General features: G+C 40.4%; 5 protein-coding genes and 1 long non-coding RNA gene across 8 annotated transcripts in view; 4 read left to right on the plus strand and 2 right to left on the minus strand.

The window, feature by feature from the left end:
* The window catches only part of LOC134185726 (uncharacterized), a 6,309-nt gene extending 2,430 nt beyond the window's left edge, over positions 1-3,879 (plus strand). The window contains exons 4-11 of one of the 3 annotated variants that reach the window (XR_009970820.1): positions 1-24; positions 82-649; positions 2,093-2,415; positions 2,469-2,575; positions 3,010-3,173; positions 3,238-3,299; positions 3,364-3,544; positions 3,593-3,879. The exon at positions 1-24 is cut by the window's left edge and continues 98 nt beyond it. Coding sequence is in view for 1 of the 3 variants with exons in the window: in XM_062653591.1 (XP_062509575.1) it covers positions 2,302-2,415; positions 2,469-2,575; positions 3,010-3,173; positions 3,238-3,299; positions 3,364-3,471 (555 nt within the window). In the remaining 2 variants the exon portion in view is untranslated. Of the gene's footprint in view, positions 25-81; positions 650-2,092; positions 2,416-2,468; positions 2,576-3,009; positions 3,174-3,237; positions 3,300-3,363 lie in introns of all 3 variants that reach the window. The other 2 variants (XR_009970819.1, XM_062653591.1) reach the window with 2 other exon arrangements.
* A 128-nt stretch (positions 3,880-4,007) lies between these two features.
* LOC134185222 (uncharacterized) lies at positions 4,008-11,607 on the plus strand. Its single transcript, XM_062653003.1, has 6 exons — positions 4,008-4,440; positions 6,199-6,390; positions 7,954-10,023; positions 10,083-10,946; positions 11,001-11,058; positions 11,328-11,607. The coding sequence occupies exons 1-4, from the start codon at positions 4,008-4,010 to the stop codon at positions 10,730-10,732; spliced, it is 3,345 nt and encodes a 1,114-aa protein (XP_062508987.1). The 3' UTR covers positions 10,733-10,946; positions 11,001-11,058; positions 11,328-11,607.
* LOC134185223 (poly [ADP-ribose] polymerase 2-like) lies at positions 11,508-14,003 on the minus strand. The gene is made up of 9 exons (XM_062653004.1): positions 13,427-14,003; positions 13,183-13,206; positions 12,950-13,065; positions 12,786-12,885; positions 12,628-12,726; positions 12,442-12,566; positions 12,192-12,274; positions 12,093-12,118; positions 11,508-11,627 (listed from the first exon to the last, which is right to left on the minus strand). Exons 1-9 carry the CDS (start codon positions 13,871-13,873, stop codon positions 11,508-11,510), a joined length of 1,140 nt encoding a protein of 379 aa, XP_062508988.1. The 5' UTR covers positions 13,874-14,003.
* A 1,593-nt stretch (positions 14,004-15,596) lies between these two features.
* Positions 15,597-17,079, plus strand: LOC134185719 (uncharacterized). The gene is made up of 3 exons (XR_009970818.1): positions 15,597-16,019; positions 16,076-16,250; positions 16,601-17,079. It is a non-coding gene; the product is annotated as an uncharacterized LOC134185719 (long non-coding RNA).
* Positions 17,080-17,990: 911 nt separating this feature from the next.
* On the plus strand, positions 17,991-21,228 carry LOC134185903 (uncharacterized). Its single transcript, XM_062653785.1, has 12 exons — positions 17,991-18,134; positions 18,248-18,365; positions 19,217-19,272; positions 19,335-19,451; positions 19,685-19,847; positions 19,925-19,987; positions 20,057-20,097; positions 20,166-20,263; positions 20,323-20,404; positions 20,465-20,605; positions 20,666-20,765; positions 20,832-21,228. Exons 1-12 carry the CDS (start codon positions 18,099-18,101, stop codon positions 21,002-21,004), a joined length of 1,188 nt encoding a protein of 395 aa, XP_062509769.1. The 5' UTR covers positions 17,991-18,098; the 3' UTR covers positions 21,005-21,228.
* A 1,679-nt stretch (positions 21,229-22,907) lies between these two features.
* Positions 22,908-23,625, minus strand: LOC134186229 (uncharacterized). The gene is made up of 5 exons (XM_062654142.1): positions 23,538-23,625; positions 23,430-23,482; positions 23,307-23,372; positions 23,172-23,242; positions 22,908-23,117 (listed from the first exon to the last, which is right to left on the minus strand). Exons 1-5 carry the CDS (start codon positions 23,570-23,572, stop codon positions 23,037-23,039), a joined length of 306 nt encoding a protein of 101 aa, XP_062510126.1. The 5' UTR covers positions 23,573-23,625; the 3' UTR covers positions 22,908-23,036.
* Positions 23,626-25,000: the final 1,375 nt, after the last annotated feature.

The following is a 25,000-nucleotide window of genomic DNA, read 5'->3' on the forward strand; positions in this document are numbered from 1 at the left end:
GAGTTCGTCAGTCTACTGTTCAAGGTACAACGCCGTCCTACTCAACACCCAATTAATATCAATGATAAAGTTATTCTTTAGCCAATCACATTCGATCGAGTCGCACTCAGTTTGCATTGCATGCATACACCATATCTACAGTCTCCGATTCACAGCGGCATTCGTCCGGGACTCAAAGACACGTCGGTTAAGGTGAAGCTGATGCCGTCGGATCACGAACTGAAACGCATGCAATGACTTGCAAAGTCAAAAGCGAACGAAAACAATCGGAGAGACCGACAGCATCCAGTTGAATCAAAGTCAAGAGGGAGAGAGTCAGTCACCGTTTGCGAGTGTCAGTATGATCTCCATGGATCTTGACTTGGATGGTAATGCTGATGTATTGGATAATCAAGGGACAGTGGAGGGTGGCCAGTCTGCACAAGCAGTTGAGACTGACTTGGTTGTTGAGTCGATGCTGGAGGCGACGAACGAGATGGAGGATGACGCGATGAGCAAGTCGGTGGATGTTTGTGCGATTAGTGGGAAGGTTGATGATGACTTGTGGAGTCTTTCTGATACGGACAGTGTGGATGCGAAGCTTGTGTGGTTGGAAGCTTGTGGGTGTGAAATGAATCCGGGACCGAACACGCTTGCACTTCATGGACAGGTTATGTATCAGTCTGTCTGTTTGTGTGCTTACCTGAAACGTTAACTGTTGAATAGACAATGTTTTTGTTGGTGCTTTTCATTCTTTATGCATCATGCAGTCATGTTTGTCGAGCTGTTGTTTGTACAGACTTCTGTTTGTGTGTTTGTTTGTCTGTTTGTTCGTTATCTGTCTGTCTGTCTGTCTGTCTGTCAAGTTAAACCATGAAGATGGAGAACGACAGTCTCTTGATAACTTTATCTCATATCCAAAGGAAATACAGCATGGATTATCCACAAAGATTGCCGGTGATAGTGCTACTGATATTATTATACAAGCGCAGTCTGATAGAGATGCAGCACGGTTGAGGTCTCTGCAAGGACGAGGGGCTGGTGGCTGGATGTCATCCCCACTTCTGCTAAGTACGCTTTAAAAACAAATGAATTTTCTTTAGCGTCTTACCTGAGGTTGGGAGTAGCTCTATCTTTCACCAATTGGATTAAAAAGTGTGATTGTGGTCATGATTTGTATAAATACGGATACCATCTTTTAACCTGTAAATATGGGGTGGACCTGTGTGGTCTCATTCAGTCTTAAATGGGTGGAGTGAGTGCCTGTCTGACCTTCACCTTCCCCATCAAACAGAACCAAGACATCAATACATCAATACTGAAGACCGTCCAGACATTACAATGTTTGATCCAAATACTGGACAGAATTAGGATATTAATGTGTCCCTGGCTCATGCATGGAGTCAGGACATTATTAGGAGGGCTAGCAAGGAAATGGTCAAGACAAGACAATGAAATGAAAAAATATTCAGAAGAGCTTGTTCCAGGAGGATATGTATCAAGATGTGTTCCTCTTGTGATAGAACATTTTGGGAGGTGGGGCACAAAGGCAGAGAAGTTTTTGCAGCATTTGTCACAACAATCAGCAAATCTAGAAGGCAATTTTAATGTTTCCATGTTCATGTCGTATTGTAGAAAAAGATTTTCTACAATTGTGCAAAGATGCAATGCCAAAGTTATCCTTAGAAAACTTTCCAAACTGTCACCTATTCATGGTGATTTAGATAGATTATTTGATTTTGACATTCAAAGTCAAATCCATTAGTTAATGACTTTGTTGTTTGCAAGGACTGATTTGTATTTAGAAAATGCTAGCATATGTACAAGTACAATGTGTATGAGAATAAATTATCTGTCTGTTTGTCTGTCTGTCTGTTTACATATCTGTGAATGTGTGTGTGTGTGTGTGTGTGTGTGTGTGTGTGTGTGTGTGTGTGTGTGTGTGTGTGTGTGTGTGTGTGTGGTGTGTGTGTGTGTGTGTGTGTGTGTGTGTGTGTGTGTGTGTTTATATAACGAAATCACATTCCAACAAAACACACAAGTTTGATAAACACATCTTCATATTTTCCTATCTGTTGTATCACTCTAATTATCTACTCTTCTACATCTGTAGGTCATCTACTCGTCGGTGAAATACAGAGAGTACGTCTACAGCTCTCAACAGGCAGACAAAGCATCCCACTATCTTCCACCCTACAGATCAAAATTCCCAAGGAATTCTCTATCCAACGTGTTCTCTCTTCGTCCATCTCACCTTCATCCTCCGATGATGACCACACACCCACAAACACCTCAGTCTCTTTGTCCAAAACCGACAACGTAATGGTTTGCGTGCAGCTTCCAGCAGTTGGAGCGGAGAGAGACCTTGACATTGAGCTGCAAGTGACGGCCAATCGAGAGGCAAGCAGCAGCAGTGGACGATGCTGTGAAGTCAATGTAAGAATGTGGAGTAAATGTGTTGACTCGGGTTCATTAACAATGTGTCTCAGATGACTGCAGTGTGTCTGTGGTATCTCCCTGTACACAGAGCTAATCTCTCGCTTATATTCTACACTCCGATTAAATCAATTTTCAAGCTCCTTACCGCACGAAACAGGTCACGTGACTTGATGTGTGTGTGTGTGTGTGTGTGTGTGTGTGTGTGTGTGTGTGCGTATGTGTGTGTGTGTGTGTGTGTGTGTGTGTGTGTGTGTGTGTGTGTGTGTCACTGTGTGTGTGTGTGTGTGTGTGTGTGTGTGTGTGTGTGTGTCACTGTGTGTGTGTGTGTGTGTGTGTGTGTGTGTGTGTGTGTGTGTGTGTGTCCATGCGAGTGTGTGTGTGTGTGTGTGTGTGTGTGTGTGTGTGTGTGTGTGTGTGTCACTGTTTGTGTGTCACTGTTTGTGTGTGTGTGTGTGTGTGTGTGTGTGTGTGTGTGTGTGTGTGTGTGTGTGTGTGTGTGTGTGTGTGTGTGTGTGTGTCACTGTGTGTGTGTCCATGCGTGTGTGTGTTTTTGTGTCCATGTCTCTACTGTTTCAATTTGTCTTATTTCAGGCAGTTCCTCCAGGCATTTATTTCCAATACGTTTCCGGTGGAGTTGGTGCTTCAATCAGTAAAAATATTGTGTGGAAATATTAAGCTACAAGTGATGCATAGTGAGATGGAAACGGAGCAGACGGTCATACCTGCACAGACGACAGGGTACCTGTGGGTGACAAGTATGGAGACGAAATAGGAGGTTCTATATAGTGAAATGTTTGATGTGTGGTTTTGTGTTGTTAGGAGAAGTTTTAGCAGGACAGCAGGGATGTTGTGCTCTTAATTATAAAATCGAAAGTTTTAAGGTGTGTGTGTGTCAAATTTCTCCTCCCCACAACCAGTTTCAATCGTTTCCGTGTCCGACTACAGATGAGTCCAGGAACGATTCGTTTATTGAGCAAACGGCGACGAGGACGCTTCATGAACTTCCGTCGCCCCTACTTTTGTATTGTAGCTAGGGACTGTGTGTATTGCTAGACGTGACCACCGAGAAACACCTTCAGGAGTCGAATGCCACTTACAGTCAACTATTCACACGTCCCGTACTACAGTAAGATCAATCCTTTACTAGACTGTGCTGCATCTAACATGTTGATAGTCAATGTTTGTTGATATCAATTTCTATGTCAGTAAATACCATACCACTGTCGTTACAACGGAACTGAGTGCATACCTAGACTGTACATTTCAATTGTCTTGATCACGATCGCAAAACGACGACTACCTATACCAGGCCTATATACGTAATCTAGACTACTAGGAAGTTTGCATGTTTACTTCCATGACAGCTAGGGCTTCTAGCTAGGATTAATCGATCTAGCTTACAAGTAAAGATAAAATGACTTAGGAAAAGTAGAAAACAAGGGGACGGTAAACACGCAAATAAACGGACGTGTACAAAACAGTCATGTGAATGATCATGTGACTCATGGTTTTGGCTAATCGTTGATATCAGTGCGTAATGCGATAGCATGTCACGTGATATCGTCTTGAGCTACGAGTCGCATGACCTCATGGCGTTGCCACACGTTGAGACGCGACAGTTGGAAATGTTTTTACCGAAAGTTAACGAGCACAACAGGTTGGAATTGGATCTTCTAGATGCACACTTGTTTGCATTTCCTGAAGAAATATGTGAGACGAGCGGACTGGAGGTATTGAAACTTTGTACAGACCACATACACTCTATACCCGAAGGCATTGCCAAACTGAGGAAACTAGAAGAAATTCATTTGCATACAAGTGATTACCACAATTCCAGAACTTTCTACTTCTCACGGCGGCTTGCAGCCATTGGTGTCCAGGAGGTCCCAACTGTTGTTTCTCTTCTTCCATGTCTCAAGGTTTTGTCTGTGTGTGGTAACCGTGGCAATCCATTGCTGTTTGATGAGCTAATGTCATGTCAACTGCCCAGTACTCTTGTGGAAGTGGAAATGGTGGCATGTGGTTTGACACAAGCAACTTTGTCTATGATCTGCAACAATGTGAAACTGTGCAAAGTGAATTTAGCATGCAACTATCTGCAGTCTTTCAAATATTGCAACACAGAGATGATAAGAGAGGCAACAGTCTTGAATGATCTAGAAGAGCTGAATTTGTCATGGAACAGAAATCTTGAGACATTCTCATGTACAGGTCTTACCAAGTTGAAAAAGTTAAATTTGAGTGAGTGTAACATACAACAGCTGCCAGCTGAATTGAATGATCTTCATGATCTAGAAGAGCTGAATTTGTCATGGAACAGAAATCTTCAGACATTCTCATGTACAGGTCTTACCAAGTTGAAAAAGTTAAATTTGCGGGGGTGTAACATACAGCAGCTGCCAGCTGAATTGAATGATCTTCATGATCTAGAAGAGCTGGATTTGTCATTGAACGAAAATCTTCAGCCATTCTCATGTACAGGTCTTACCAAGTTGAAAAAGTTAAATTTGAGTGGGTGTAACATACAGCAGCTGCCAGCTGAATGGAATGATCTTCATGATCTAGAAGAGCTGAATTTGTCATGGAACAGAAATCTTCAGACATTCTCATGTACAGGTCTTACCAAGTTGAAAAAGTTAAATTTGAGTGGGTGTAACATACGGCAGCTGCCAGCTGAATTGAATGATCTTCATGATCTAGAAGAGCTGGATTTGTCAGAGAACAAAAATCTTCAGCCATTCTCATGTACAGGTCTTACCAAGTTGAAAAAGTTAAATTTGAGTTGGTGTAACATACAGCAGCTGCCAGCTGAATTGAATGATCTTCATGATCTAGAAGAGCTGGATTTGTTAGGGAACAAAAATCTTCAGCCATTCTCATGTACAGGTCTTACCAAGTTGAAAAAGTTAAATTTGAGTAGGTGTAACATACAGCAGCTGCCAGCTGAATGGAATGATCTTCATGATCTAGAAGAGCTGAATTTGTCAGAGAACAAAAATCTTGAGACATTCTCATGTACAGGTCTTACCAAGTTGAAAAAGTTAAATTTGAGTTGGTGTAACATACAGCAGCTGCCAGCTGAATTGAATGATCTTCATGATCTAGAAGAGCTGAATTTGTTTGGGAACCAAAATCTTCAGCCATTCTCATGTACAGGTCTTACCAAGTTGAAAAAGTTAAATTTGTGGGGGTGTAACATACAGCAGCTGCCAGATGAATGGAATGATCTTCATGATCTAGAAGAGCTACATTTATTTGGGAACGAAAATCTTCAGACATTCTCATGTACAGGTCTTACCAAGTTGAAAGAGTTAAATTTGAGTTGGTGTAATATACAGCAGCTGCCAGCTGAATGGAATGATCTTCATGATCTAGAAGAGCTGAATTTGTCAGAGAACAAAAATCTTCAGCCATTCTCATGTACAGGTCTTACCAAGTTGAAAAAGTTAAATTTGTGTGGGTGTAACATACAGCAGCTGCCAGCTGAATGGAATGATCTTCATGATCTAGAAGAGCTACGTTTGTTTGGGAACGAAAATCTTCAGACATTCTCATGTACAGGTCTTACCAAGTTGAAAAAGTTAAATTTGTGTGGGTGTAACATACAGCAGCTGCCAGCTGAATGGAATGATCTTCATGATCTAGAAGAGCTACGTTTGTTTGGGAACGAAAATCTTCAGACATTCTCATGTACAGGTCTTACCAAGTTGAAAAAGTTAAATTTGAGTGGGTGTAACATACAGCAGCTGCCAGCTGAATGGAATGATCTCCTTGATCTAGAAGAGCTGAATTTGTCAGAAATCAAACTAGAAGTATTTCCAACAGTTTCATGTTTGCAGTGGAAACATTTACGAACATTGAATTTATCTGGTAACAAGAGATTGTTGTGTCTTCCCAACAATATATGGAATGGACTGAACTTGTGGAGATTGGATCTAAGCAATTGTGGTATAGAAAGTGTACCAAATACAGGTAAATAGTAATATGACTTGTGACTGTTATAACTAGAGAAAGGTAGCACTAATTTAGTCATGTACAATACTTTCTTGAGTGACATTCATTATATTATGCATTGTTACTCTGAAGCAAGTTTGCTTGTTTCTAATAATAAGAAAAATTTGTTCAATTTGTTTGTTGTCATAGTAGTAATTTACTCCTAAATGTCTGAGTAAGTGGCTGTCTGTAAAGCCAGCTAGTGAGTGTGGTATATCAAACACAATACAACTTAAGTGTTGTTAACAAACATTATTAGAGAGTTAAGTGTCTTTGCCCAAATTATTGTCCTTTCTTGTTTTTGCACTGTTACTTTACCTAATTTGGCAAGGCTATATTTGGCCAAATGTGCTTATTCGATGTCATATGGGGAAGATGTGAGAGAAGTTTTGTACAGGTGTGATCTGATAAGTACATGTATCATTCAATGGTTGATAGTTTGGGAGCTGGGATGGTTGGTTGTGGAATTAAGTACTGTCAACTTCATAACTAAAAATGTCTTGTTGAAGGCTCGCAAGCGCCTCTGTTTGACTAGGCGCTTGGGCTCTCAATCAAGCACAAAGGCTATAGATTTGTTTGATATACATTAATAAGCATCTCTGGCTTAATTAACAGGCATAAATAGGCTAGTTAACTTTGACTTGTTTGACTGTAATTGTTGGAGAATTGTTGGAGTGTGAGTTATGTCAGTAAGAGTGAGAGGTGACGGGTAGTTCCAATTGTGTCTAAAATGTGATGAAGTATGGTGTTGTATAGGCAAAGCAAAGGCTAATTTTGGAGGGAAGCATGAGTAGTCGAGTGGAGTATTGTGGTATTGTCGATCCTGCCATGTTCTAAGTGTTTTGTTACATGTGGCCTCTCTCTTACCACATTCTATATTAACAAACATTTGAGCCATTACAATAGAGAGGTTTTTACGTGTATTCACGTGTAAATACACTGTTACTATGTGTATTAACCCGTTGCTATGCGTATTGACCCGTTGCTATGTGTAATGCCTCGATGCTCTAAAAATAATCTTAGCAACAGTATGAATACACTTGACAACATGCAACGAAATAGGTTTATAGATGATATGTCATTGTTTGCTAATCAATAAGTAACTTACTAATAAATTAGTTGCATTTCACATTGTCGATTGCACTTGTACAATAAAATCCGTAACCATTTTAGTTAGTCATCCATCAACTTATTTACATTTGTAAGGTTAAACTAGAGTGTTGGATGATTTTGTCTTAATTATGGATGGTAAGTGTGGCATGCACATAGTTGGCAAGTTTGCTGCTTTCTGATGTGAATATGATAAATGTTGTGTTTAGTAGACTAACAGATAAGAGTGTATAGCATAATAGATAATGGAGTAAAAGAGAGGTGAAGTGTGTTATCGAGATGATAAGACAGGATGTCTAATGAATGAAGTGATTGAAACTTACTTGTATTTGTTTCTTTGTAAAATGATTATTGGGTTTCAGTCTACACCATATGTACTTGTTTACTCAATGTTTTGTTTTGCTTAACAATTGTTGTCATATGTACTTGTAGAAGTCAAAATTGAGGAAGTTGACATATCAGGAACTTCAGTCACTCATCTTCCTAAGGGATTTGTCTTTAGCTCTAAACTTGAGGAATTGAGCGTTGATGGATGCCCATTAGTGTTTCCACCCATTGAAGTGTGCAACCAAGGCATTCGTGTTATAAGAGAATATTTCCGTGAGCTGGATAAGGTGGGTGGAGTGCGACGTGGCAGAATAAAGATTCTAGTGATGGGAACTACAATGGCAGGAAAAACAAGCTTCGTTGAAGCACTGGAGAGTGGTAAACCATTTCTGGCAGAAGCCGATAAGAGAACTATAGGGGTAGTAGAAAAAGTGATGAAGCTGGATGATAAAATAGAATGCAAACTCCTTGACAGTGGTGGCCATAGAGCGTACATGCTAACTAACCAGCTGTTCATCAGTGACAATTCATTGGTATTGATTGTTGTTGACAGCTATCAGTATAAGTTTACTCAACAATGTTTTCGACAAAACATTGCAGATTTCCTGCAAGTTGTATATGACAGAAACAGCAGAGCTCACATTGCTATTGTTGTGAGTAAAGTTGATCTGATGGTCGACACGTCAAGAGAAGAAATGAGTAGAAAGTGGAGTGAACATCTGCACACTCGTCTACGTCAATTCTTGAAGATCAGACAAGCTGAGATTGATCGAATGAAACGAATGATTGCAACTGGTGGTTCTCCAAAGAACAAATACGTATCAGAACGTCTTCACTTTTTCGACTTTCAGCGAATAACTGTTGAAGAAAATGTGCTATTGACGAGTGCAGCTACACACGAGGGTGTAGTCAGTGTGAAGGTTCATCTAAGACAACTGTGTGGTAATGAAAGGCTGATGCCTTCACTGCACACAGAGCTGCCGTCATCATGGGTAACTGTAGAAGACAAGTTGATTACACGACAAGCTGACACGTCTGTCCCCATTCTAGATGTCTCTTATGCAATGCGACTGTGTGTAGAGCACGGACTAACAGAAGAAAGCTGTCGTGAGTTGCTAAACTACCTGAACCAGGTAGGAAGCATTCTGTATTACTCTCATCACCCGACTTTAGCAGAAGTTCTCTTTCCTGTACCACCATTTGTGGTCACTTTACTTAAGGCTGTTTTCAGACATGATCACGAATCTTTAGAATATGATTATCGGTTTATTGGGGTAGATATAGGTCCTCAGAAGTTTAAGGAGATGAAAATTGATCTTGTTTTTAATGGCATTGCTAGGATATCTATGCTGCTGGCACTGTGGAGTGAGTTCCATCTTACTGCAGATCGTCATGTTGACGTGTTTATGAAGCTTTTTCTTGCTCTCGACTTTGGTTATCTAACTGGCTCATCAGATGATGTAGTTCAGGAACTGGCACACGCTCTGGGAAGACGTCAGATCACTTTAGCTCTGCCAAGTAGCACCAACCCGACATCAGATTCGTCTGGTCACACAATAGAACAAAATCGTCATCAAGAGCAAACAGACAGTTGCCAAGTGATTTCTAAGCTAAAACAACATGATGTTGGCTTGTTGTTGCCATGGTTACTCAATGATGAGAAACCAGAGGATGTTAGTGACCTTTGGCCTCTAGATATAGCACATGGAGTCATACAAGTTGCAGTGGAATACTCATTTGCATATGAACGTCCATTGGGTTTGTTTGAACGACTGTCTGCTCGTTGCCATCGTCACTCCAATTTTATTCGTCACTGGAGCAGTGGACTGCTGATGTGTTATGGTGCAGTGACTTTGCTTATCAATTGCAGCAAGAATACTTCACGTGGCTCTATACGTCTCAGTGGTAGAGTAGTCAAGTCACATCACAGTGTTGGCAGATTGTGGCATGTTCTTCTTCGTTGTGTGTCAGACATGGAGGATCTTCTCCAGTCTGTTCCTGGTGTTCTCCCCGATAGATTCATCTACAGTGGAAGTTCTTCTACAAGTACAAAGTCTCCCCTCGATCGATGTATCTATTTGATACCAGACGAAACATGGGGACCATTTGCAGTAGACACTGTAGCTGGAAGATGCAGTGCAGAGATGGTAAAACATGAGCAAGCAATAAAAGAAGGTAACAACATGTATGAATACTGTTGGTTGCGTAGAGTGTATATGTTTGTATTCATTTAGTGTGTCCAAGTGTAAAGAAAGGCATTCCTCTTTCTCAAGTCTTGTCCTCTAAACATTCGACTTTAGTAAATCAAATGGATCTCCAACTGATAGCAGTAGATATTGGAGAGTCCTTGCATAACCTAACAAGTATCATATTTGGTACTGACCAGTCTACGTTATCAAAGCTACAGCAAACAATTTCTGACTCCAGTTTTGTCCAGGCACCGGCATTCTGCATATTAAGTGAGTGGTTAGAGTCAAGAGACAACCAACTGATGGTATGTGAATTGTATGATGCTCTACTTGTTGCTCGCATTCCATCTGAACCTCAAAAGCATTTGAGTTACTTGATGTTGCCTGATGCAGCATCTGAAAAGACTCCACCTGGTGACTCTGACAGGGTCACTCCACTCATCAAAGAAATAGTAGCCGAAAACGTTGGACATTGTTGGCATGAACTAGGTATACACCTTGGTGTTTCAGAAGGAGTGCTAAGGGAATGTGACCAACCAATTTACATGTTGCAAGCGAAATCACGTAAAGTTTTGTCAGCCTGGACAGATCAAAACCAACATGCTACAGTTCAGCAGTTGTTGGTCGCTTGTGATAAAGCTGGAGTGGGAGGAATAGTCAGGAGAGAGATTGAATCTAAGCTTGGCACAAACTGATTGGAACACGAGTCATACAGAGTGATAATCCTATGCATAACAATAATTGTTGTTTGCTCTGAAATAAAGAAGTAATTATCTATATGTGGACGGGAAAAGGAAATAAGAGAAACAAGACAACACACTCTGCTTGCTGCGAACCAACAGCCTTATCGTTGTGTGCAGCTACAATATATGTAGAAGACTATCATCCAGAAGAAAATATGATCAGAAAGTAAGAAAATTTTGATGACAGTGGATTGTTTGTGAACAAGATGGTTATTGATAGGATGACACGACTGATTGAAATTACACACAAAGCAATGATGTGACTGCCTTAGAACAAGGTAACATTATTAAGTTGGATGACATACTGTCGGTGAATCTGTCGAGTTCAAATGTGTATGCATGAGTGTGAGTGGAAAGAAAACAATTGTAGAGCAGCACAAATACAGACAGACACACAAGCAACAGACATACAAAAACAGAAACATACAACTGAGTGCAACCAGTCACAAGATAGTTAGAACATAAATGGACCACTTAAGTGTCTCTTGACTCACATATTATTCAGTATATCAAATACACACCCATGAGACGTTGATTGTATGTCTAGATTCACTTCAACTTGATCATCTCTGATATTTCATCATTGACTGGATGTGGCAGGATGTCAAGCAGCCACCAATACGTTCATTTATGTTGACTTGTACAGTATGATATCACACCACGAGTGAAGGACAGACACACAAACCTCAGCCTCTTCTTACGAGATGAACACTCATTATAATGGAAGTCATTGTACAAATAGTGTATATAGAAGATACAGTAAAGACAAAAGTTTAGTTGTTTTGTATGGAACTGCTGATAGCTGTTTGAAATTGAATCTCAGTTTCACCAGATAACGCATCTTGATCTACAAGAAAACATCATGTCACCGTCATGTGTCTATTGAAGTCAATATTTGCATTTAACGTTTCTAATTATTTATGTATTTAATTAATTAATTATTTAGTTATTTATTTAAATTATTGATTATTAATTTTGCAATATTTTATCTCCAATATCAACAATCCTGTAAACATGGAAACATGTTAAATTGAGGACACACGTCTTAGCTAACCATGACAGACACAAACAAACTCATGCCTCTTGTCCATATCAGACACAGTGTACGCATGTATGTATGCATCAGGATTCTAGTCGACCAACTCTCACTCACTTTAGTGACTACACATCAAATTCTTATGCTGATTATATTATTTTGTATTATATTAAATATCAATAATAATTAATTATATTATTATAGGTATTAGTTACTAATTAATCATTATTTGTTTTATTGATAGATGGAGTCATGTATTACATTCGTGTATTTTACCTGCTTCACATCATATATCACGTACTCTATGACGAAAATACAAATGTCAGTCTGTTGTCCATGGCTGATCACGAGAGGTGCGTAGGACGGTTGACTCACCGTTGCAGTCGAGTGTGTAGCCGTGTGGGTTATGTACTTTGGTATCACAAGTTGGACCGAGAGGAACGACACAACCATCAGACCTGCACAAATATAAATTTGTATGTATGTGTGTTTGTCTGTCTGTAGGTCTGTCTATCTATCTGTCCATCTATCTGTCCATCTGTCTGTCTGTCTGTCTATCTATCTGTCCATCTGTCTGTCTGTCTGTCCATCCATCTGTCTCAATCTGTTCAATCTTTCTCCTCACATTGTGTGTATATTCCCTGGATCAGGTGCAATCCTTCCTTTCCCCATTACACTCTGCTTTCCACGCAGCAGCTGATCTGCATCATAATCTGCAGCTAACAAATCATTCCTTGTCCCCAACGATACCTACACCAGACAGCCATCAATCACACCAACAATTTACAAACAACGACGACGCTAAACGAACATCACAAAGTAGAAGAAGACCAACGTTTTTCGAGCGAGTAGCAAAACAATAGTTCGCACTCTTTGAACAGATATCAGCAAAATAGACACCTTTTCCAAACTGAAACAAAAACATACAAAAATCACACATTAAAATATCATAAACAGCCGATGTAATACCATGTAGCCTGTGACTGGTGCTTCTGGGGGTGCAATCTTGAGACCTTCACTCAGAATGCCAACCCAATCGGTCAGCCTAGAGCCATGCCATAAGAGCTGCCTGATATGATGGATGTTTGTGGAATGAGTGATAGAAGGATGTCGTGACTGTGTCGTGTGGTTACCTGTTGCAGATGTCGGTGAATGTCGACTTCTTGTCGATAAAGAAAACGCCGAGGACATCCAGAGTGTATGGATGGTGAGTCTTGGCGTGTGTTGTTTTAACGTAACGCTCGATAAGCTAGACACACAAACACATTTGTTTGCACTTTGTCTGTTGCTTGCCTGTTCGTCTGCCTGTCTATCTGTTTCTAAACTTGTACGTTCATGCAGCCACTTCTTTGTCTAGAGGAGTCACCTGACATTTAGTGAAGCATACTGTCTGTCCATTCAATCGTCATCTGCATCGCCATTTCACTCATCACACGCATGGCAGGCCTGGAAATAGCAGCCGGACATCCGACATTTTCCAACCAACTCTAGCATTTGTCAGATCCGACAAGAATCTATGTTTGATTTTGTCAACCGTCTAGGTTAGCGTTGCCACAATTTTTATCCAAAACGCCTTTCTTGCAGCCCGACATGTCACCCTCTTTGGATACTCTCGGCGGTACCGCAGACTTGAGATAGCATCCGCTCTTCGGGTCGAACACCCAAGCCAAACACTTTTCGTCTCCGTCGCAGCGAGCTTCGCACTGTCTGTAGTTTTCCATGCTCGACAATGTCGGAACGTGCAAGTAATCGTTGCCAGGAAAGTCGGTGTTGACCTCGATTGTGCTCGCATTCGGTTTGACGTCGGACGTTTTCACTTCAAACAAGTAGGGCAGACCGTTGATGTGAAACGACGAACTGCCTTGACCCATGTACGTGTAGCCTTCGTTGTAGATCGACGAAATGGTCGAGATCGTGAAGTTCTGGTCGCGTCGCACGACGTCGAAGTTGCGGAACTGCAATGAGTCGATGAGGTCTGGTATGCTGTCCGAAACAGTTGCAGCAGCGTTTGCAACAGGAATGGATATCATGAAAGAAAGCAATAGACAACAAGCCATGCGGTACCGCTGAGTACGTGTCACTTGTACTGTACAGTACACTCTATAGAGTGACCTTAGGTAACGCACGTTAAGGGGTATGCTATGTGTACCGCCCACTTTATCCTGTTGAAATTAACTTGTTTATGTGTTTCTCAATGTGGTCTACCTGACTTGTGTGCGACTACTGATGTGTGGGTCTACCTGACTTGCATCCAAGCCTTGAATTCACTTGACACAACAGATGCGATCACACTCGGCTTGGAGACCGTCCCCGCCCTCATGATATCGGTAATGTGAGCCGAACTGTGGAAATATGCTTGGGAAAAGGTGAACGTATTGTGGAAATGGATGCAAGGTTTGTCAGTGTTTGATCGTGACAGTGTTTGTAGGAATTCACATTTACTGATAGTTTTAATATTCATTGTTCTCAGGGGTATGGTACACACATGATGAATCACTTGAAAGACTACAGCATTAGATATGGGGTGTACCATTTTCTGACTTATGCTGATGAGTATGCCATTGGATACTTCAAGAAGCAGGTACACACACACACACACACACACACACACACACACACACACACACACACACACACACACACACACACACACACACACACACACACACACACACACACACACACACACACACACACACACACACACACACACACACACACACACACACACACACACACACACACAGTACAGAAAACTGTCGGTTTTCAATTTTATGTTAGGGCTTTTCAAGGGAAATAAAATTACCCAAAGCTACATATTATGGTTACATAAAAGAATACGATGGGGCTACTTTGATGGAAGTGAGCCTTGTGATATGAATCAAGTTGATCTGTCTGTCTGTAGCATTGTTTCCTTGTGATTGCCTAGTGTGAATTGAACCCTGCTATTCCACACACACAACTATCTATCATTATAAGACGACAAAAGGAGGTGCATGACCCAATGAATAATTTTGTGCAGTCTTGTTACACTAGCTGGCTGGACCCATTTGCTCAATGAAACACGTTGAATGTATTTATTGACTGTCAGGTTTTGCATGAACTGATTGAGAAGAAGCGGTCAAAGAAGAAAGTTTATCCTGGTCTGACATGCTTCAAACACAAAGTTTGAAAGATACCAATTGAGAGCATTCCTGGTGTTTGTGAGTTTATGTAGTTGATAACTGAGCTGATGTGGTAAAATTTGACGTGTTTCTTGTAGTGGAGTCAGGTTGGAAGCCTCCTGATAGTCACAGGTATTATATAGTATTTAGATAGAAATTGTATAATTGTATTTGGGTGTTTCACTTTTGAAAAACTGTAGCACTGAATATGTGGGTGAAGAGCCTGCAGCTTTGCAATCACGTATCAGACAAATGTTCAATGAGGTCAATGTGAGAATATAATACAAATTTTTTCTTCAGACTTGTCGGCAAATGGTGTTTGTGAGTGTTCAATGAACATGGTTGTCTGGACATACAGTACTCCACACAGGCAACATCACTTGTGTTTTGAGTGCAACATAACTGAAAACTGTCTGATCGTCTATCACTATATCTATGTCTGTCTGTCATCTGTGACTTAACGTGTAGTACTAAATGTCTGGCTTGGGCTTGTGTTGCCTTAATTTCTTTGCTGTGGTATGTATGAAGCCTCTATAATAGCATCAACTTGCTGGAGTTACAGGTTATACGTAGTATACTGTGGCTTAGTATGAACTAAACTGACAAAAAGGTGATTCTATTTATTCAATAATTTATTTATTTATTTATTTATTAATATTTATTTTTTATTATGAACTTTTAGTTATTGCCTTATGTATTTATTTATTTATTTTGTCTCGCTATATATCTTTTATTTATGGCTACTCTGGAGATTATTTGCAAATTCAAACAGAATGTAATCTTTCATGTTACCAGAAGATCTATTTATGTAAACGATTTATGTTGACTGTGACTAGTGGAGACCCAGTACTGTGGTCAGACATCTTAATTAATACTATCTTTTCTAATGTTGTTGTTAATCAGTAGAGTTATAATTATGTGTCAATATTTACATCAACTAATATATTTCCTTAGAGTCATCCACGTTCTTGGCCATTCCGCAGACCTGTAGATAGAGAAGAAGTTCCAGACTACTATGACATCATACGATTTCCAATGGGTAAATGTAGTGTTTAGACCTTTGTGTTTACACATGTCTGAGTGGTTATCTGTTAGATTTGCAAACCATTGGACAACGAATAAGGTCTGGCTACTATGTGAGTCGAAAACTATTTGTAGCAGATGTGACACGGATGTTAAACAACTGCATGACATACAATGATTCAGATACTGACTACTATCAGTGTGCAGTAGCTTTGGAGAAGTTCTTTGCATCAAAGATATGTAACTGGTAAACACAGCATAGTGACTGAAATGTTACGCGCGTAAATATCAACATATTTAAATTTCAATTATTGAACTTACCCACTGATTTGATCTATGGTTTGTGTTGTGCACATGTGTGTGTGCACGCACACGTGCATGTGTGTGTGTGTGTGTGTGTGTGTGTGTGTGTGAGAGAGAGAGAGAGAGAGTGAGTGAGTGAGTGTGTGAGTGTGTTATGCTTTCATTGTTTGGAATTGAAAGCTACACATGTGCACATTGTGAAATGCCCCTATTTCTTGTCAATTTGTTTCTTACAGAAAGTATTTAAAACCAATCATGTGAGGTATGTAGGTATATAGCTCATGTAGTTTGCAGTTATAGTGGATAGGACATTTCTCATCCAACACAAGCTGAGTCTACAGAGGACAACTGCAGAAGCATCTATAGATAAAGATACCAAGAAGTTACGGCATTCAAATACATCAAACTGGAAATATAAAAGGGGACTCTAGAGACTTCAGTGATTGCAACCATACTGACTTGTCTTCAGACAAAGTTAGTGTATGTAGCAGCCAGAGGAATGCATATATAACAAAATACTTTGGTATAGGTCAAGAATAGATCTAATATTGCAATTCCATACATTTTCTAGGATAGAAAATTGTGTGACACTCTACATAGAATGTACACTTGCAAGCTGACCCTGGTCTATTGCAAGACTTGCTACTGGTAGGTTTATTATGTTGTGTACCGTACAGTATTGCTTGCTGTAAACTGACAATGTCCTTGAATGCGTTTGTACGTTACTATGTTTATGCCTACTTTGAGTACTACCAGCTAATACATTTGATATAGAATGGAAACCAGTTGCGTCTTCTGGGCTAGAAGATGCATGCTTTTGTAGCTACCACCGATGTCTTTTAGGTTAGAGGATTAATGGATGGGTCACAGTGCCCCCACAAATTCTCGACGCTATCCATGTCACATAGAAACTGATAACATCGACAAAACGAACTGAACTAACACCACAGTTGGTTTCCTGTCTTTTTCCTGTGTAGCATGTCTATATATGATTAATTAATAATACATTTAGTCTTGTTGTGCTGAGGGAAAATGGCATGGCTCATCTCGTTTTGTATCCTGTACTTGACGGGCTTGTAGTTGAAATAATTAATTGCAGTCTGACAACCGATTGAAGCAGACCAGTCTATACTCACAGCTAAAGATAAAGATTGTCCAGGATTAATATTCTGTCTTGTCTATTTTCATCTCTAGTTCTGTTATGATGTGACCCGCCGTGCTCTCTCTCATCAGTCGGTCGATATATCTGGATCTACTTGCATGCCAAGGAGACCTTACTGCTTTATTTTTTGCATGCATACCGAGGCCAAGAAGGCCTACGTGACCAATTGCTTACTAACTCTCTAGTATTGTCATGCTAGAGCTATTCGCAAAGTTTGCACAAACAATTACTGTCAAACTGATTTTGATCCGCCACTCCGTCATCAGTTCGAATTCGTGGATACACGAGACCAGCTTGCATGACTAATTGTCTTTATTAATTGATTAATTGTTAGCTAGCTAGGATTGTAGCTAGAACTATTTGCAAAGTTTGCACAAACAACTGTTTGTGCATCCGCAGGCCCACTGCTATTCCAATCTTAATTTAATTAAGCATGAAACAATAATAGCCTATGACAATTATTGCCAACTTGGCGTTCTAACGTAATCACATCCGGGTACCAACATGCTGCAACACTACAACCGGGGGCTCGTATAAATTAGACAGCAGAAAGGAATGACGAAGGTGGAGAGTCTATAAAGGCACAGGACAGGACAGAACGATACTCACTGCACCAAGTCCAAGAGAGCTATGTCAAGCATCTTTAGCCGTTCGAAGCAACTGCTGGTAGGCACACTGAGTCAGTCTTGTAGATTTGTATAGTACGTAGCTAGCGCACGTTGCGTGAATTTGGCACCATCCCTCAGCTAATTAATTGCCTTCATTGCACTTGAATATAGGAAGAAAGGGTCGGAGAGCAACTTGTGGTGAGCGCCAAGAAGAATGAAGTCGTCTATTTGTACAAGTGCCGTCAGTGCACCGTGACGTTGCCGGACAAAACTGCAAAACTCATTGTTGGTACGCTTTCTAAATTTCAATTCATTGGTAGTTGTCTAATTCCTTTGCTAGTAAGTGATAATTTATAGCCTTTCTGGCTGTCTAGAAAGTGTTCTGTTAATTAAACAATTGACTAACTCCTCTTGAGTAAGTAATCATGGCTTACTCCCAATGCATGATGATTAATTTTCGCTTGCTGTATCTGGTGCTTGACAAATTAAGTGGCCAGCTAGGTTATCGACGTTGGCCAACTTTCAACCAAACTGATTTTGAAACTACACATTGACAATATAATTTCCACTATAACACATTGCAATTTTCTCTATGACTTATGCACAAGGGCTGGTGTAATTGTTATAGCCAAAATGACAGGTGATGCAATTAAGTACCCTGAAAGAAGAAATTTGTGCTGGAGAAAAATTGTTTTTTCTAGAAACATCACTACTTGTGCGGAATTAATTTGTGCGACAATAAGGCCATGTGCAATAAGATCATGCGCAAGGAAAAATATATGTGAAATTTATTGTGTGCGATGGGCTTGTGATCGCACAAAATCGCACGATTTTTTCTCCCGCACAAATTTCTTCTTTTCAGGGTATATCCTACTTGCGTTTATTGCTTGACGAGTATGACAATGACAGAAGCATTGAGTAGCATACAGTTGATCAAAACATCACACCTATTGGTGTCTTCAAAAGTGTCTTGATATAATTAATTAATGCGATAACATCAGCCCAATGCAGCAGGTAAATAAGTAAAGCTAAACCGATCGACAGTAGTTTGATTTAGTGTAACCAATCAAAACTATATGTTCACATTACCTCAGTCAATATAATTCAGTTGCAAATCATTGTTTCCTTCTTATATAACAGATAGCTGTGATGAAGTGGAGATTTTGCTAAATGATGGTTTAATGTCTGGGACTGTTGTAAGTGGTTAAATTCTGCTGTAAGAACTAAATGCATTTGGGTTCTGAAATTTGTTTGGTAGGATGTAATGAAAAGCAGTCATACTAGATTGATAGTAGCTCCTGGCGTGAGTTTGCCGACTCTTACTATTGAATCGTGTGATGACTTTCGATTGGTGTTAAGGAATGTGAGAACTCAGGTATATCAATAGATGCAATAAAGGGAGAGACAGACAGACTGACAGGCAGACAGACAGGCATGCAGGCAGACACACAGGCAGACAGACAGACAAACAAAATATGGACAAACATATAAATAAACAGATGGTTAGTCTAATACAGACATATAATTATTGATTAATTTTCATTAACAGCTAAGACGGGATGTGAGGCATATCTGCCGTTTGCAAACTACTAACCGTTGTATTTTCAGATGAAAGCAATCTATCTGCTCAATACAAAGAATGTCAAAGTCGTGTGTCGTTCTGCATCAGAGGCATCATATTCTCTTGACCTTCCCGCAGGAAGCGACCCAAGTCAGCAGTTTGTGTCTTGCTGGGCTGGAGACAAATTTACCGTTGATGCTGTAGTCAGAGGTAAACAGAAAAATGGCAAATCACAAAGTTTATTTACATACATACGTAAATAGCTCAATTCTGATTTGGATATATAGAGGGGGTTGGATATCCAACAACCGCAGCAAAGAAGGAAGAAGCAGATAGGAGAGCTGAATGCAGTAAATGACTGTACATGTATAAATAGATTGTTACAATTGTTACTCATCCATACATTTTTGAACATTTAGTGAAAGAACGACTGAGCAACCTAGTAGAAGAGTCAATCAAGGTTGGTCCAGCCACTGCAGCGGGTAGTAAAAAAAGTGTCCATAACTTTTTTGTTCTTTATCCGCGTAGGCTGATCTCTGCATTGTCTTGGGTTCCAGTCTTCGAGTTACTCCTGCTGCTCTTGTTCCTGAAGAAGTGGCCAAACAGGGAAAGCTAGTTATTTGCAAGTTGGTACTCCTCATCTCATCGATTTCTGCCGTTGTGCAGAGACTGTGTGTTTGTTTAGTTTGCAGCAAACACCTCTGGATGATTGTGCTTCGTTGGTAATCCATGCAAAGTGCGATGATGTTATGGTCGGAATAGCCAAGGTGTGAACATATCTGTATTGCTGTCTAGCTGTCCAAATTATGTTGCGTCGAAATCTTTAGAAACTCCAGTTTGAAATCCCACCATTCAAAGTTCCAAGACGGCTGCAGTTTACAAGCAAGCCGTCTCAGGAACATGGGAGGTATGTTGTCAGCATCAATGGGCTGGACGAATCATCAGACATTCCATACTCATTTATTCAAGTTGGTCCACGCAGTGTATGCAGCTTTGAAGTTTGAGTATTAGAAGTCTATACATTGTAGGAAATAGAAGTGGCTATATTTTCAAAGAAAAATGCCGTTCTGAAAACACATCTGAAAGTCAAGTCAGAACCAATTGAGCTGGAATTTAAAGCAGTACAAGGTACAGTCACATATGAGCCTTAAACCATTGATACAAAAAGACAAAATGTGCATGACTTAATTGTAGGAGCAGCATGCAAAGCAACAGTTCGTGTCCATTTCCATGGACACTACGGAGAGGTTCCACTGGAGCTAGACAATAATTTTGTATGTGGTCAGTCACAGAAAACAGTGTGGAAAATGGCGTACAATCCTTTGACTGGAATATGGGAGACTGACGTACTCCACAATACAGACTAGAATCTAAATACTATGGATGACTTTCTTGCATGTCCATACATATAGAAACGTTATCATGGGAACTTGCAACTTTATTGTCTGAGTGAGACAGATAAAACTATGTGTTGGTATTGTGTTGCCTGTATTAGCTGGTAGACTGCTTGCATTTGTAGTGCTTGACCAATGTTTTGGACAACTGGCATTTGTTATTTTCTATGATAATATCATGCAACATGAACCGTGCAGCTCATTGATAGCAAGTACTGCGGCTACTCTAGCTGCAGGGACATGTGCGCGACGATGATAGTGATTATGAAGGAAATTCAGAGTGAAAATGTCCATTGCAGCTCCATGACCAGAGAAAGGGCTGAAGAGTGAGGTGGTGATTATGTGGATTAGGCTAGGTACACAGACACGGCCAAACAAGAGCATCATGTCATCAATGGCATGTATTGTCTTTGTGCTTATTCAACACAATGTAAACAGCATCCAGATCTACTGAAGTTTAAAGAGCATGGGTGCAGTCAGACCTTGTTATTCTGACACCCGATACAGGGTGTCCCCAAGAGTTTTGAAGGTCCCGCGGCAATTGTTATGATCACGGCTGCACAAAAGGTTTGGTCATGCCCATTTCGATTTTACGGATGCCGCCCCATGAAAGCTTTGATGCAGGTTTGCTTACACTGACATTCCATGACCACAAACTGTTGTCATGGAATGCTCAGGCCAAAAAGGAACAGAGTGGTTTATTTTTAAGGAAAGTTTCCCTCTGTCTTAGTTCACTGTTCTTGACCACATGATAGCTATATTAAGCCTCACAGCCCGTGGAAAATTTCCAGACCTCAATAAGCTGAGAACCTAGTACATAGGACAGGATTAAGGGCTAGAATCTACAGAACTCTTTTGCATGTTACAATCAGATCTGACATATAGTGGGCGGTGCTGACAACCACTGCATGTTGATCTTTGAGTACTTGTATCACAATTAAGTTTATATCATACGACAGTCTTTGTCCTAATTGGTCTTCAAATACAAGTCCCATTAGCTAATCACTGCCTACTCATGCAGCAAAGCATGGCGGAGCGCTGTGCCTTTTGTATGCTGGGGACAACCTTGCGATAATCCGACACCTTCACTTTCTGACGAATGTACACGTGAAACCAATTTATGTGTTTCACTGCGGATTTGTACGGATAATCCGACAGAAACCAGCAGGACAAATGTCGTCGGAATAATGAGGTCTGGCTGTATCGAGAATTGGGGCAAGTGTGTTATTGAGATTAATGCCCCTGCAAGAACACACAATTTAGCTGGGTGGTGCATGCTGTACATTTTTCGAATGGCACAGCTATTACACATAGACAGGCAGATTGTAAGTGGACTACTGAATAGACCGGTAGACAGATACAACAGACTCACTAACTAGAGCCTGCAGAACAGTGTGTATATGTTGTGCACAAAGCATAGATTTGGACAATCCATGAATTGCCTGGTACAATCCATGGATTGCCTGTATCAACTATGGATTACCAATACAAACCATGCAACCCTAACAATAACCCTAACTCTAACTCTAACCCTAGCCACGGTTTGTCCGTATCCGCGCTTTGCGCATGACATATACATTACAGAGTGATAGAGACAACTGAGCAAGACTAGATAGATTAGAAGAGTCAGACCTGCAAAGAACGTTGCTGGCAACACCAATTTGAAACATGCCAATGAATAGTGCAAGTAGCAATACAGTAGAGTATCTCGGCAGTTTGACACAGGGTGATAGATGCCATTTGGTATCTATGGTTTATATCATGCACACAATCACGTACGGGATTTTGGACCATTCAGAGAGCTCACACAGCTCACGTACAGGTACAGTATGAGCCCGATAGACTGGCTACTTCTATTCATTTCAGAAGTCTCCCACGAACCACAGAACAATCTTATGTGTACATTGGCATAGGCAACAGTCTCAACAATGAAATAATTAAAATCATTACATCACAGAAATATAGAAAATGACTTGCACTATTGTTTAATAAACTACAATTAAGACTATTGCAGACATGAAGGTTGTAGACGTCTGACTGCACCACCAATTGTCAGTGACCCCTTTTTCCCTTTTGATATTAATGCCTGTAGCAGAAAATTTGCCACAAAGGTGTGGTAGAGAAATTGTTATCAAGTCACCTTTGGTTTTGTATCTTGAATGGACATATAACCAATGCACATTGTTTGTGTGGAGTGTATCCACAGCAATTCTGTCATGCAGTCAACACAGTGAAATACAACATGATGTGCTCGTGCATCATACAAACATGTTACCTGCTACTGGAGAGTCATACTGCAACAGTACCACTCCGGCTTGGCTCAAGTGATCGTCACGTTGTCCTCAAAACATCAGCCAAACATAAACCATCTCACTTGCATGAACGAACACACACCTACCCACAAAAGCATCCGAAAAAGCATGTTTCGGTGCATCCGTGGGACTATGTGAACTACAGAGAGATCATTTTCAATGAGACAATAATAGCTCAAGATGCATTGCTCAACTTTCTCCGAACTGCCTTTGCACACGACATTGCCATCAGAGCTTTTATAAGCTGCTCACCGACGCCAGTAGAACTGCAAGCTACACCGGGTAAATGGTCGTCATCGTCATTATGGTTAACTGCCCAACAACCACTTCCAAACACAGCAGCCTGGGCAGCAATCATCAACTTTATATCACACGGTATATTAGCATTGGCCATGTGGAGTTTACCTGACCAACACGTCCGGACAGATTTAGTAGAATTCCACCACTCGATGTGCCAGCACTCATGCAGTGGCGACTGTCGACACATACAGCACCAACAGTATCAAGTCGGTGATCACTCTACCACACGTCCACACACATACTGTACATACAACATCAGCAACAGCCGAACTAATGCAAACCTCGGCAAACCCATCAGGTTTGCAATGATACACGGGACTTTGGGACATCGATTCTGCAGCATCTAATGCCTTCTTATACTTCAAATAACAACTCATGGAGTCTCCTTGACGACACTCATCATATAATATCGATATCAAACCAAAACATTTTAGCACTGTATGCAAGAGAGCTACCTGTGTATGAGGTCCGATGGATTGATTATCTCTAGACTGTAGGATTTTGCATATTGTCTAGCTCCATCTCCAACTAGAAACCTTCAAATCCAGTAAAAGTCAGCTTGCCAGCATTTAAATATCAAGAATCGTACATTACAATGGTGCTACTCGGCCAAGTGACATTGTGCCTTTCCTCTCTTCCAACAGAAGTTTGGCAGCAACATTTATAGGATTCTTTACACCTATTATATATCAAAGACATCATTTTGATGACACATATTAACTATTAAATAATTTTAGGATGTGGCCAATTTTTTAAATGCAAAAACGTGCGTTTGCAATAGTATCAGTGAATTCGTACCAGCTACAGCTCCAATGGCTCCAAAACTGCTGTCGCCAGTCATGATACTTGCATCGCACTCGACTTTTCCTTCCAAGTTCAAATTGGAGCCAAAACCGGCATTAGTGCAACTGTCATTCTACATATCAACATACACCACATATTCCAATACACTATATGCACGTGATTGTAGACATTTTTAAATGCGAGTGATTGTGGACACTCTTAATTAACACTTGCGGAGGCATTAATATGTAGTCGTAGGATGTATATACTACCAAGTCATTTACAGCGAGCATGATATCATTGCGCATGCACACATTAAATTTTATTTTTATTTTTGCAATCTCAAAACGTACGGGACTGGCGAATCTGAGCATCAAGAAACGTAGTTGGTCTGGCACATTTTCTCTTATTAACAGTGCATGTGGTCAAGCAACTGTTCTGCAGCATTTTTGTTTTAGTGTCCATGTTGTTATCTCACATTTGTATGTTGCAAAATGAAACTGCACATGCTAAAATTGTCACACGATCATTACTTTTTATTTTAGTTTCAATCGGTTTGTCTAGGTTTTATGTC

Source organism: Corticium candelabrum, chromosome 10, assembly GCF_963422355.1.
Source record: "Corticium candelabrum chromosome 10, ooCorCand1.1, whole genome shotgun sequence".
NCBI classification, from domain to species: Eukaryota; Metazoa; Porifera; class Homoscleromorpha; order Homosclerophorida; family Plakinidae; genus Corticium; species Corticium candelabrum.